The sequence below is a fragment of the Pygocentrus nattereri genome, chromosome 17 (assembly GCF_015220715.1).
Source record: "Pygocentrus nattereri isolate fPygNat1 chromosome 17, fPygNat1.pri, whole genome shotgun sequence".
In the NCBI taxonomy this organism is placed as follows: domain Eukaryota; kingdom Metazoa; phylum Chordata; class Actinopteri; order Characiformes; family Serrasalmidae; genus Pygocentrus; species Pygocentrus nattereri.
The window spans coordinates 30,406,395-30,421,477 of NC_051227.1; the positions used below are offsets into that span (position 1 = coordinate 30,406,395).

Sequence of the window (15,083 nt, forward strand, 5' to 3'; positions counted from 1 at the left end):
GACCTCACTCAGCAACACATTCAGTTTAGCTCCTATTCATGCTAAAGCTCAAAGGTGGATGTTGAGGCATAACTGGCAAGTCATTTAGCATAAATTTATCAAAATCTAATATGATTTTCTGTTTTTGTGTTAAAAATGTCCTGATTTTACACAACACTAATTATGTACTCCATAGAATAGTTCAGAAAAGTAGTATGTCTCTGCTAAATTGAGATCTTATGAAACTGTAAGTAGTTCTACTGTTAAGTAGTTAAGTAGTTACTGTTAAGTAGTTCTGCTGTTAAGTAGTTCTAAATCACACAAAGGACAGATAGAATGCATCCAGATGCCTAATGTTGGTCACTGACAGTGGTTTCCACAAAAGACAACAAATATATATATTTACATTACATTACATTATATTTACATGACATTACATTTACCAAAAAAAAAATATATATATCACTCTCCCTTTCTGTCTTTCTCAAGGACAACTGCTTTAGCATCACACTTAGTAAAAAACAGATAGTGGAGAAGTCCGATAATGAGATCTATTGGTTTAGGTGTTAAAAAGTTGACGGTTGTTGGGACAGTTTGTAAAGGCTAATTAGACATAATGATTGAGTGCTGGTGCCCTGTTTGGCGGCTAAGACATGAGGTGAAAAGATTCAGATGCATTATTCAGTAGCAGATTAAAGTGATGCTCTGTCACTTTTATGGTCATTTACACTGCCTGGGATAGTTAAGCCAAAAAAGAGGTTCTAAGTTAGAAAGAAAGAGTTGTCAACACATTCACTGAACTTTATCCCTCCCCCTAGGGTAGAGATTAGCCTAACATTCATATATGTGCTCTGACACAGATAAATCTCAAGATACTACCTGAAACATTAACAATAAATTATTAATGAACGGTGTGTCTTGCCTTGATGTATTTTATTTTTATGTTCTTTCTCTATGAAGGATGAATGTAGGAGTAGGAGGTCCTAGTCCTAGCCTTGGCCGCCACCAATGGCAACAAACATGTTATCAAAAAAATTTTTTTTCATCCTCTCTTAATTTGTCATGCCAATTGCTTCCTTTGAGAAATTCCTATCATGGCTCTCGCCTTGATGTGTCTTCTGTAATTAAGGCCCAAATTGTTTTGATGCTAGTGTAATCACATTAGCCTTTGCAGAGGAGAAGGGTGAAATTGGACTTGTTGCTCCAGTGCCTGTGAGAAGGCGGCAGCCTGTGTGGAGTTTATGGATTATGAAACAAAGAACTGTCAGAATGCATCGTGCTCAAAGCTCCTTCCCATATGGCGCTCCATTACTGGGCCTGTCAGAGCCGAACACATAGCCACAGACACAATCAAGCCACGTAGTTAAAGACAAGAATGAGATAAATGTTGGGGTGTGATATGGAAAAAATGGCTCAATCCTGGCTGAAATGTGTTGGCTTTGCTTGTTGATGTTCTCCTAGTTCTCTCAGTGGTACCATAAACATATTAAAAATAATCTCAATAGTCATCATATATTATTAAACCAGATAGAATTAATACATATTAAATTATAATGGACTCACTCCCTAATGTGGACTGACTTACTAAACTGTACAAGAATCTTGAGAATGGTGGGGGGGGCGCGCTCCTGAATGGGATAACCTAGTCTAGGCATGGTCCCCGCTGTCAGTCGTTGCAAGTTCAATCCCTAGTGATTCCTTGCTTTATCTGGGTGTGTCTCTCCCACACACATACCAGTGTCTGTTGGTGTATGTAATAGAATTACTTCTAAATCTCTACCATGCACGTTCAGTTGTCCAGTGACGCTGGCTTAGCAGCAGTTCAGAAACATGTGGTGGCATTTTCCTTGCTGGATTTCAGTCTCTCAGCTTGGTAGCATTGTGTGAATGGGCAATTACTGAATTGGACAGAAAATTGTGTGTGTGGGCGGGGGGGTGGGGGGGTTGGGGGGGGGGGGGGGGGGTGAGAAGTATTTTATTCCCTCAGATATTTTTTTTTTAATTACAAACAATATACAGTTTCTTTTGATATACTCAAATGCATTTTCAGTCCTTCAGTGCACTGCAAATCATCACTGTCCAAAATAAAATTAACGTATCTTTTTTTTTTCGTGTTTTTTTTTCTACATCATTTGGACAAAACAGCTGTCCTTTACATTGTGTAAACCTTTTCATCATGAATAGACCAATAGAAATGCTCCAAAATTACTTGGAAAATCTCTTTACATTAACTTACATTAAAAGGTTTTGCCATCTCATATAAAGTTACCATTTTGGATAAGTAAATATTATATGATTATTCTCATTACTATGACAATTTTTTCATAGAATTATCATTAATACCAGATTGCATAAACATACCAAACCAGGGATCTATCAACCCTGTTGCATGTTACTGGGCCTGTTTGAACATCAGTAGTGTAGGAGAGCAAAAGAAACTTACTTTTAAAAGCGTACTTTTAAACATCATCCTAAAAATATAAACAACTTTTGGTCAACTCTTGTCAGTGAAAGGGGTGGGGGGGGTGATTTGTGTTTTTTAAGCCGCTGAAGACCTCATTATACCAGATCTCATACTAAACTTTAACAGCTTTAATGCAGTCTGCACCTGAATGATCCTCTGCGGCTCTGGACAGCCAGCTAGCCTGCACATTCTCATTTATTCTCACTAATAAAATGCAACTGAGAAAAGGCTAGCTTGCAACTTGGAGCAGTAGGAGTCTGATTTTGACTGCACCAGAAGTTTAGACTGAAACTGTTGCTTTGAAATGAGACAGTCTTGCAAACTGCGCCAAATCGCAATATCTGGACTCCAGTGCACAGAACTGGCAACTCTGTGCTGCTGGTGACAAGCTAGTGTTTAGTCTAATAAACAGTTGTTTCCCCACAGGCGTCCCATATTTATTATATGACGTTTATATGAATGGCTTTTCCATTTTCAAATAAATAAATTCTCAGAGTCATTAAATATGTCCAAATATTTGTTGCAGACCTAATATACTGTTTTCCCTCTCAGAAAATACGATATTTGTGCTATACAGACAATATTACTTAAGTCTTATCTCCTTTCCTGGTAAATTGTTTCCTAAATGATTCTATATATTCTGCTCCACCTCTTGCATACACAGGCTGAAGTGTATGTTAGTAAATCACAGCTAATGGTGGGGAGTAGATGGAATTTGCTTTATCTGTGTGTCGAGGTCTTCACTATTACCCCTATTGCTCTTTCACATTGCACTGCTCCACATTTTCTGTAGATGGGCCCTGCTGACTCTGCACACCTAGCACCATCCTCTTCATCTGTCTTCTTTAATGAGGGAGGATGGACTTAGATCATTAGCCATTAGGAAGGAGAGGCTTCCTCTGAAGCGGCTGGTATTTGGGGTTTTGAGGTGGCTTTTGGAGCGCGTAATGTTGCCATAAATCTTACAGAGCTGTGTGTGAGTGGAAGGAGTTTCATCATCATATTATTATGTTTTTTTTTTTTTTTTGGTCAAAGTTGGGATTTGGGTCTTCAGGTGGAACTTCTGTCCACTTCCGTTTCCGACCATTTGCTTTTTAGTACTTCGAAGACGGTAAAGCTGGACAGCAGCATAGCTGATGAGTAATGATGCGCTCATAGTAAAGTGTGATTTATGGCTGGTGCAGTATATCCACTGTGTTAATGGTGTGGAGGGTCAATGTAGTAGGAATGGAGCTCAGCCTCTAGTTCTGCATCTGCCTCCTTAAGTCTCTGAGAAGTTAACAGTCTGCAGAAACAGTGAAATGCAACAGTCAATAAAGCATGATGATTGATCAGTAAGGATGCATTGTGCTGTCTGAATTACATCGCCATTGGGCCAATGTCTAAATTTGACTGGTATTTCAGACCAGAATTTATTTGACTCTGTATGTTTGTCATGTTTACTGCATTTGGAACCTTTCAGAATCCTAAGAATCCAGAAACCAGCTAATCCAGGTTGATGTAGTCCAGACTTCTGCATTTTAGAAGTGTTTATACATTGGCATCAGCTTCAACATTAGCAGATGTGTACATAGAAAATATTGAATTTTGACATCAGCACACAATTCCTGTATCGGTGCATCCTTATTGATCAGTAGAGGTGCTTCCTGAAGGGCCCACATTGTTGAAAACTGAATTTTTCTGTCATTTGATCCAAAATGTACCACTCACTCATCTTATGGAAGTCTTATAGAATTTAAGCTACAAAACAGCCCATTTTTAAGTAATTGTTTTTGTGATGTTACAAACAACTGATTTACGTTGGTCCCCCTATTTAGCAGAGTAGCTCTCCCAGTGTAAGGTGTTTCAGCCCAATTTGGTTTTTGAATGAGGTAGAAAACAAAACGGCCAATCAGAACAGAGCTAATTTACATGTCTGTCTTAAAGGCACAGTAAGAAAAACAGGGATAAGAAGAGGTTGGAGAATGGTCATGTAAAAGTGAATTATTACTGTTTTGGTACATAAGCATTATAAGCAGACCTCAGAGATAGAAATAAAATGCATAAAATTGAAAGAAAAGTATAGAATGTGGACCCTTTACATTTCTTTGAGCCATTGAGTCAGCTTAAATAAATATCTTGGTAATATAGTTAATGTAGCTTTGTTGTTTTAAACGTTTTACCTCAAAGCCTTAACCACTAAAAGAAGCTTTGCACTCATTCAGCAGCTGTAATTGCTATTATGATATTGACAGCACCACAAGAGCTGTTCTAATGGTGAGTGTTGTTGGTTCAGATTTCTTTGCCCTTGGCAATCCATTTTACACCCCATGCGTGTACTTTGATAGACACATACAAGCACACACATATAAACACACAGCTGCACAAATCACTGGCAGATTTATAGTGTGCTTGTCAGTGACTGCACACCCTTTCCCAACAACTTTTCTTTTTCATAGCCTCTTTTACACCTCTTTTTTTCGGCCTTCTCTTGTTTCTGGGCGAGCCGCTTCTCACCCAAGTCATTATAATGTAGCGGGACGGCTGCTACTACAATCGATTCCGCTGTCTACTCTCATTTAGTTTACAAGGGTTCCAAGTTCCAAAGAGCTTACAGAGAGGCTATTTTTCTCCGCGCCCGTCTCCTTTTTGATTAAGAGGATGTGTAAATAAGGCCACAAACTCCCATCAATGCATGCCAATCTATTTATTGACTCTTAAGGATCATTCTCACTGTTCCCCGTGGACTTTTCTCCTCAGTGCTGGAGAACAGAGCCTCGCCCATCGCACACACACCAGTGCAGCAGAGAGGCCGACTGGCTGTCTGGCAGGGTAAAAAAATCCACTGACAGATTTTCTTGTGCTACTTTCTGGGCTCATTATTAATGGATGAGGATGTGAGCCCATTTATCAGAGTAAGGAGAGATTAATTGACACTGGCTTTTTGATTTTATTGTGTCACTTGATGTCTCTGGATATCAGTATATATTTCTCTCCTGCAGAAATTCGCCTGTGTGATGTAAGGGTTTATCAGGCGAAGCAGCCAAACTGTTGCATGCGTGTGCGTGTGTGTGTGTCTATACATATATAGATATACATACATACATACATACATACATACATACCATGTCCATGCTAAAAAATACTGCTATGTCAGCTCCCTGCTGTAATAGGCTCTCTTCTGGAATGCACAGAGGGCTGTGAGGTCATCAGTTAGACCCAACAACATCAGCATCTGCAGACTGTACTTACAGATACCTTGTTTATCCTCCAATCCTGTAAAATCTATGTATAAAATTGTAATGTAGTCTTAAGTTACATGTAAAAAAAAAAAAAAAGCAAGTCTTAAGCAAGTCTTACAGTTCTTTTTAAACTGATTTAGCATGTAAACACTATCAACGTTTCAAAATGTATATCAAATTTACTTGTTTGTGATGTCCCAAAAACCAGCACGTTTACATATATCCACCTGTGCAGTTTGCCACAGTTTAGCCCTGTCCATTGACAGGGAAATTGAATTTTTTGAACTGGACTGCTGTTTAAAATAGGCATAATGTAGAGCAGCTAGTCAGAGCAGAGGTCATTTACCTCTATCAGTTTAAAAGACGGAAATGAAAACAGCAGTTCAAATATCTTGCAGATCTCAATTTTACTCACTTTTTTAAAGTAAAGACTGATTTAGCATCTAAACACTGTCAGAGTGCACCATTCACTCTGTTTCATATAATCAATGAAAATTAAGTTAAAATACCCTGCTTTGAATTCGCTGTTTTGTGGGGTCACCAAAAAACAGCATTTTTACATCATTATATCTGCCTATTCACCCTGCTACAGTTTAGCCCTGCTTATTCACATTGAAGTTGAGTGTTTCCTAGCAGTGGGATGCTTTTAAGTGAATCACAATTTAGAGCAACCAAGCAGAACAGAGTTCATTTATATAAAGGCGGTCTAACAAAAACAGCAGTAACTGAAAAAGAATGGCAATAAGCAATATTTCATTCCATCCCAGCTGTAATGTAGACTTAATTTGCATGAAGAACAAGTCTTGATCAGGTCTTACAGTTTGGTTTTGGAATCACTGAGGATGGAGTAAGAAGTAACAGTAGAAGCTGAAGAGACACTATTTTTAATTTTGGTGGAATTTAGTGTTGATTGCAAATGCTGGATAACAGTTTGTGTGCTTTTAGTTGCTGATAATTAACACTCTATTTGTGACTTTGCATTTATTTTTTAGTTAAAAATTAAATAGATGGCTAAGATGTTGGTAATTTCCACTGCATACATTTGTGTACCTAGGTTTGCATGCGTTCTTTTGTGAGAAAGGCTGCATGCAATCAGGTAGAAAAGACGGGCTTTTTCCATGTTTAATATGCAACATGCAATCCATGTCCCATCTCTCATCTGGAAAGGATACGCTGCATTGGTAATAATATCTGATTTGGTTGTGTACTTCTTCCCTTCAAATACATCGAACTGCTCCAGGCACCCTCAGCTGTTTAAGCAAAGGTCACTGGAAGACTCATTGATTTAGCATTTTAATTTTATTTGTGCAGGGCTCCGAGGGGGACTGGCATTAAGCATGGTGGAGCCTCTTTGTTTTGTAAGAGGCTGTGAATGCCTGGGTGTCTGTGGAGACCAGGCCTGCCTTGCTCTCTGCCTAATAAGTGTGAGATGCTGCCCAGACGCCTCCATAATAGCCACTAACACTTATTATCCTGCTTGAGATTGGAAATCCATGTGTTGTCATTGAGGGATCTAAAAAAAAAAAAGAAAGTTAAAGAAGGGCAAAATAGAGTTGAGAAAAAAAGGCAGCCCTATCAGATACACACTTAAAAACAGATGTGTATGCTTTTTCTTACCTTATTTCACAAGCATGCTGGTTAAGGAGGTCCAGCAGAAATAGTTTCACAAGATCATAACAGCTTGTTTAATTTTGCTTGGGGGTCTCTAAATGAACAGAAAGCATACTTTGGCAGATTGACGCATAAAAACCCAAGCTGGTGCAGAAGCAGATTGTTTTACAGTGTTATGTCCCCTCTCCTTCATCTGACTTTGAAGGGACTGCGTATCGGCTGTCTCCTTAAAAGACTGTGTTTGCTGCCATGCTAGTCAGGCTTATCATTAAGCAGCCTGGAGCGACTTTGATTTGCTGCCTCCTCCAGTGGCAGGCCAGGAGCTCACTCTGCCGATACTGCCCTGAACTCTGACACAGACGGCCGGCCAGATCGTTACCTGATCCCTCTCACCAAGGTTTCAGACCATGTGAGCTCACTAACTAAGACAGAGCATGGCCGTAATTGTTCTCTGAAGCTCTTAGGAAATTTGGAATGAGCTCACATGTGCTCTGATGGAGTTGTCCTTTTTAACCCTTTGAAGGTATTGCTGATGATAATAAAGGCACGTTGGGAGTTAATATGGATTATTATTTTATGTTAAGGTCCAACTATAATACTACGTAAAAGTCAGACAGCACTCTCTATGTAATGTCCAGTCCAAACAGCTGTTCATTTTTCAGCATAAGGAAAAAAACAAACATATTTAACAGAGAGGTACGCGGATGCTGTAACAACTAAATAAAGTCTCAGATTATTCAGTAGTTTGCATGTGTTCCTTTATTCAGCTTCCATTCTTTTTGAGAGGCTTTCTTTCAGTTTTTCAAAGAAAAACATCCAACATGCAGTCTTTGAAGTTCTGCATTTTCTCACAATCCAGATAATCCCACACACATTCAGTGATGTTGGGCTGGACTGATATTGGTCTTGAGTGTTCAGTCTGTTGTTCTGGCAACCTCAGAAGTTTCTTGATTTGCAAAGTGTCTTATTTTTTGTTTATTTCCTTTTCTCAGTAATGGCTTTGTGACAGCTAGCAGACTTAGCATAGCATCGAGTTATCTTCTCACAGAAGAATCATGGACAGAAACATCTGTGGAGTTTAATTTTGTCCCGTTTTTGTCTCCTATGTATTGTTTATCTCTAAGTATTGTTTATCTGATTTTTGGTGGTCTACCAGGTCTTGCACGGTTGTTAGAAGTCCAGTTTTCTCTTTCTATTTTGATTTTCAGTTTTCACTATTTTTCTTTTGAGTTTCACTTTACTTAAGCAGGTGGATTATCTTTTATCTAATCTCAGAAATATCTTAACTTGTATATAACTTGTACTTAATGGCCATTTTCACTGGAACTAAATAAATGGGTGGTCTCTGACTTTTGCTCAGCACTGTATTTTGACAGATATGGCAGTCATACCAGTAATGAAATGGGGTGTGTGCTATTTGTTTACTCGTCTTTCAGTATAGATTATTTTATATTACCTATTTTGGAGCTGAAGCATACAAATGGCTCTAATTTTCCTTGTTGCGTGTGTGATGTTGGTTGTGTTTGTGCTGTGTATGAGCTGTGGGAGTATTCTGTGGGGGTACAGGTACATGGGCTCCTAGCAGCCCCCCCATCCCGCTCTTGCAGCCTCCCTCCTGCCTGCTGAGAAATTGCTCCTGACAGCTGATTTGTTGGTTGTCAGAAGTGGTCGCTGTGCGGCTGATAAGGGTGCGGAGGCCTGAGATGGAAAACTAACTGCTTCTCATGATTTCAAAGGCGGGCCCATCACAGCACAGCCCCGCAGACACATGTAAATGTCCCCCAGCAGAAAAGGGACGTTTTCCCCTGTGCTGTTTTCACTCTCGTGTGACTTCAGCTTGAGAATTGTTCATTTTGTGTGGAAGACACATTGAATACAGTCTTTCATTAAACTGTATTCATTTGAACTTATTTTATGCATCATTTTTGTGGGCATTTAGTTATTCCAGCAATGTCTGCATTCTTAGCAAGTGCCGTTGATTTCTTTTAACAGAGAACAAATAAAGAAGAAAGGGACAAGGCAAGGCCATAAGGCAGGATAATCAGCCCCGGAGAGAGTGTGACTGGAGCTGCAGATAGGAAACAGTGACATCTTTTCTGATTAGCTGACGCAGCAGGCCGGCTCTGCAGTGTTTAAGGGTATAAAAGCAGTGGATGTGGAAATGGCCCCAGGCCGGCTGGGCCTCAGACAGGCAGATCTGTCAAACAGAGTGGGTGAGCGAGGAGGAGAGACAGAGAGATGGAGAGATGGACAGAGGGGGGGGGAGAGAGAGAGAGATATGGGGGCATCACAGCCTTTACCTCTGGCCCACATCCCCTGTCACCCCAAGGGCTTGCCAGGACAGGTGGAGCAAGAGGAGGAGGAGAGAATGAGACAAATCCAAGGGTTATATATCTGAGCCAGGAGCACATAGCAGGACCCAATCCAGCCTCCAGCTGAGCGTCAGCCCCAGGCTGCAACAGGATGCCCTAATGGGCTCATACAGGAAGCCATCGTGAGAGGAGAGGTCACTGAGTAATTGGCTGCAAATTCCGCTCCAGCATCCGCCCATGAGAACGCAGGCCAGCAGCTCCAATAACTCACATTATCTTCAGGATGGCAGCTGTGGTTAGAGACACTACCTCACCCTGGGGGGAAGGTGGTGGGGTTATGGGTGGGAGGGGATCTGTCTCATTCAAAGTGGAATTTGCAAGAGCGACAAATTAAGGTAATGACCGTGAATCACCTTCTGGTCCGGACATACAATAAATGACCTCAATTAACCTTTGCTGTGCCCCAACATGACGGGCTTGTATAGTTACAGTCTGACTCATGGAATGGATGCTGCTGCATAACTACAGTAGTCTTGCAATCTAGAATTCTGACTATTGTCAGAGAGCCTGGGGGATTTTCATTGCACAACATGGCCAGAAACTGCCTGCTTTCGAAAAGGGCCCATTTGACTCACATGCAAACTAACTAATCATAGACCTTTGTTTTTTAAGACATGATGTATTTAATTTTTTTGATTTTATTTTTTAAGAGTGTGTTCAGTCAGCGATGTTGCTTGAGAGTCAGAATGTCACAGAAAATTTTGAAACTTGTGGCCATCCTGGAATGCAGTGTCATCTTAGGCCAAAGCATTGTTAAAAGTGTCTCAGTAGTAAGGTGTTTTTTGCCATTAAAACACTATAAAGCATTCAAATAAATACAAATAAACATAAATATGATGTTTTAAAAGATGTTATTGGTATCTGGGTTAGAAGAAACAGTTATAACAACACAGTTTCTCAATGCACTCCAGACATTGCATGGATTTTTAAAATTCCACCACTAGCACACTAATTTAATGAAATGAAGGATTCTTTACCTAAACTAAATATTGTGTGGTTACTGTAAATACAGGGCTTACTGCCGAGATAAATGTCGTCATGTATCAGTTTCTCAGGTGGCCTAAGATTTAACCAAAGCACGGTATATCAGACAGTCTGTGTACCTCTGTGGGCAGAGCGTCTGAGGCTAATACTACAGCTACAGTGATTTTCTAATGCTTCCACAGTATGCTATTCACCTTTGGCAAATTTCAGTGTTTACCCTAAAGGAGAGAGATTTGTAAGGTGCTTGATGGTACTGGGGTATAAAGTCAAGGAGCACATACAGCAGTGAATGTTCTCCTCCCCAAACAAAGACCACTGTACTTATAATCACTCAGAGGTCATGTGGGGTCACAGCGAGGGCTGGCAGTTTGTTTATCTGTCACTCTCTTATCGGCCCTCACGCTCTTTTTATCTGCTTTTATCACAGCGGGCATGAAGAGGGCTACGCTGCTTCCTCTTTCAGGCTCTCTGTCGACTACGCTGACCCGTTGACCCTCAGGGCTTATCTCTCACTTTCTTAAAAGCCCAGAAGCTGTGTCTGAATGCAGTGGGGTGCCAGAGTTGGGTTACCGGGCTCTTTGACTTCTCTCAGCCTTCTCTTGCTTTGCCTCTGTTTGTCGAGCGCTTGTACTGATTAACCTACAAGGGAGGCTCTGCCATAGCCAGAATGTAACTGATGGGCATGTGGGTATGTGTCTGAGCTAGTGTGTTTGTTTCTGTGTTTGTTTGAAATATACAGTACTGAGCAAATTGTATTTGCTGATTTCCAGTCAAAATGCCCACTGGACATCATGTTTCAGTAGATATTTCTGAAGGTAGTAGATATAAGAAATTCACTTCCATATGGAAGGGGGAAAGACTTCTAACAACTGTGCAAGACTTGGTAGATCTTCTCATATCTCAGCATCTCTGAGTGTGATTACTTGGGTGCGAAGCAGAAAATGCATCCAACTTCTAAGACTGAACTTGAGGTGTGGAGAAATATATATATTTCTTTGGAAAATGGTTGAACGCACATTTCCTGAAAAGAATGGATCCTGTAATAAAGACAAAGGGTGGACACAGTAATACTGAGAATGTTGATATCTTATGTAGTTGTTGAGGCTTGTGTGCAGTTTTCTTTAAAATATATATCTCTTGCTTTTTTTTCCTTGACACTGAAAAATTAAAATATGCATTTAATGGCAATTTTGCCTGAAAATCTTTAACTTTTTTGCACGTTTGTACTGTGTATTTATAATTCCTTTATTTAAGAAGGAATTGGAAGAAAGAAAATTGAACAAGTGTCAAGTGTCAAGTGCCACAATGGGGAAATTTCACCTCTGCATCCGTGAAGTGAAGCATGCACACACACAATAGGGGGCAGTGAGCACACTTGCCCAGAGCAGTGGGCAGCCATATCCACTGCGCCTGGGGAGCAGTTGGGGGTTAGGTGTCTTGCTCAAGCACACCTCAGTCATGTACTGTCACCACTGGGGATCGAACCGGCAACCTTCCGGTCACAGGGCCAGTTCCCTAACCGCCAGCCCATGACTGATTGATTGATTAATTGAGTGATTTATTAATAAAATAAGAGAATGGCACTATTCAGTTCATGTAATTAATGCTTTTTGTTGCTGGTGACAGGCTCTCTATAATTGGTCTGAATTTGTCTTTTTATATATACAGTTGTACCTGTAATAAAAAAAAATAGTTTATCGCAATAACAATAACATATTACCATATTGCCCCTTCATGTATGGGTTTGTGTATTTGTATCTGTATCTGGGTTTTTGAATGGCCTGTATGAATTTTTCAGATGACTGACTCACTCTCAGTAGATTTGAAATCTCTTTTGTTATTCACTAGATCCATTTCTTACTCACCGGAATAGTAGGATTTGTGCCAGCATTTTCAATATGGTTGAAAAACGTCTTAGCTGAGACACTTAGGAGTATGGAAAATAGTGTGTCATGCATTGAAACACCAGCAAAGAAACACCAAATATTTAGTAATGGGATTCAGATGCAGGGCTGGCTCTATGAATCTCATTAAACAGGCTTTGAGCTTCCTCCCTCTCGGAGGAACAGACTCATAGCTATTTTAATAATGCCCAGGTCTTCATCACTTTAACAGCAAAAGAGCCCCTGCGCTGCACTAGATACATAATTTGCACGTCATTAGGAGCCAATAAAGTGTAGATTGCTGCATGACTCAATGACTCATTTATGTCTGCACCATGGAATATTAGCAATCAACAGATATTTGTTGCTTTTCCTGTTCATTTAACTGCTTCTGTGTTAGTTCACTTCAGTCATGTGCTTCTTTTTTCCCCCCTCTCTCTCTCTTTCTCTCTTCCCATCTCTCCCTCCCTTTTTGTCTCTCTTCTTCCTGTTTCTCCTTGACTTTTTCTCTTCCTCTCTGCAGGATTTGGCTTTGTAACTTTCGAGAATGAGGATGTGGTGGAGAAAGTCTGTGAGATTCATTTTCACGAAATCAATAATAAAATGGTAAGTCAGTTTTCACCTCAATTTTTCAGTCCGGGCCAGGATTAATATTTGATAGCAGTAGCCAAGGTGGTCCGTATAATGACCGGAGAGCAGCTGGGGTGGCCCAGAAGCAGGTGAAGCTTCCCCATTCACTGACATCCTGGGTGTGGGCCATGCCATGTTATTGCTGTGCACTGGCCACAAAGCATGAAATTGTGTCTTGGAGCCCTGTCCACCAGACTGGGCGAAGCAACCTGTCCGTGCCTTCAGTCGCAATTCCCTCAGCCAAGGAGGGCTGCAAGAGGAGCTGGCATTCATTTTGGGGGTCTTGTTAAAAGTGTATGATGGAAAGATTGCGGAGATTTAAAAATCATAGCCTTGGTGGTGCTAGCAGAGCGCTACCTGACACCCTGCTTTCTGTTTTATACTTTCTGCTGAATTTTTTATTCAATTTTTTCAATGTTCTGCCTGGGGTTTTTAGAATGAAGGGTGCATGAGGGACAGGGTTGTGACCCTGAGGCTAAGACAGTAAGGACACTGTTTTGACTAGCAAAGCGCTCCCTCGGCCTGCACTGCGTAGCATTAAATGCAGCACAAGGATGAGCACTTCTTTCCTGTTCCTTTATCACCAACCAGCAGAATTGCTGATGAAGGCCAGCACAGAAGTCCTTCAAGTCTAAAGCACTTATGGGCCTCAGATATCGCTAGTCAAGTTTGTCATAGCAACTGACTTGCAGATGAAGGCTAAGAGCACTAAGAAAGGAACTATCGCTGGCTTTTGTTAAGCAATGCGTCTCAGCCTTTCTGACGAAACAGGGTGACACATGGAAACTGCCCTGTTCTGCCTGAAACTCCAACAGATATGCTACTAGCACGCTATTGATTTTTATATAATATTGCATCAAATGCTCTCATTGTTCGGGGAGCACCAAGCTCTTTTTTTTGGTTCTTTCGATCTCTCTAAGCAGGACACTGGCTATCCATCGACTGCCAGCATTAAATTGGGCCATGGGGGGATTGCATGCATCGTTAGGACCAGTAGGGGAGGTTAAGGAGAAAAAGAATGTGGTTGGGGGAGGTAAGCCAAAAGATTCAACCACTACATCCATTATTGGCTTCCTTCCCCCTAAAAATGACAACTAAGTTGTGTTCGTACTGTTCAAGTTTGACAATACTTGGTGAAGAATGGAAGATATGGAACGAATAATGTGGTCAAGGAGTTTTTTTTTTTTCTTTGGAAGCAATGCTGAAGCAGATCCTACTGTTTCTGTTTTTCTCTTTTCCTAGCAATATCAAATGCTGTCGTTGAGTTGCTTTTGCCAAAAAGATCAAAGTGGTCTCTGAAGCATCATCTGCTCATAAGCTCTGTGTGGATATTTGACTTGCTAATTCATCCATGGTAATATTGTTGTTATGTTGAATATTTTGTAAAACGGCAGTAATGATCTCCCTCTGCTAGCGGAATCGCCAGCTCAATGCGTGTATTGCCTCGTTGGTCTGCAGCCATCTTCAGAAGCACCATCTGTGACCCCCTAGCCCTGGGCTTTGGGAGAGTGGAGGAGCTCTTTTTAGAGAGCCTCTGATGACCCAGAGAGGCCACTCAAAAGCTGCCAGGGCTCTGGAGGGCCTTAAATGGCTCTGAATGGTTCCAGGACCTGGAAAAGATGGAGCATCCCAGACCCCAGTCCTGCTGATCACTTTGTTTGATATCTGGCCTGGATGTGCATGCCACCATTAAACATTCAAGAGATACCTCTTCTGCTCTAGATGCTAGAGCACAAGAGGCCTTGACCTGCTCCAGTTAAGCCCTCTTCCTCCTTTCCTGTGTTTACTCTGACCTGAACATAGGTAAGAGTGAATGAAACCGACCGGAGTTCAACTGAGCCACTATATTATTTATCTATTCCTAAACCCTTTGTCGGCAAAAGTGTGCTGTAATTTTTTATTTCTCGCTTTGGAGCTCATTGAAGAAAGCAGAGAAATT

The 15,083-nt window shown here is 40.9% G+C and overlaps 1 protein-coding gene across 13 annotated transcripts in view; it reads left to right on the forward strand.

The window, feature by feature from the left end:
• The window catches only part of msi2b (musashi RNA-binding protein 2b), a 300,205-nt gene that overhangs the window by 202,492 nt on the left and 82,630 nt on the right, over positions 1–15,083 (forward strand). For all 13 annotated transcript variants that reach the window (XM_017694954.2, XM_017694953.2, XM_017694952.2 and 10 more), the window contains exon 8: positions 13,038–13,120. In XM_017694954.2, coding sequence (XP_017550443.1) covers positions 13,038–13,120 — 83 coding nt within the window. The remainder of the gene's footprint in view (positions 1–13,037; positions 13,121–15,083) is intronic.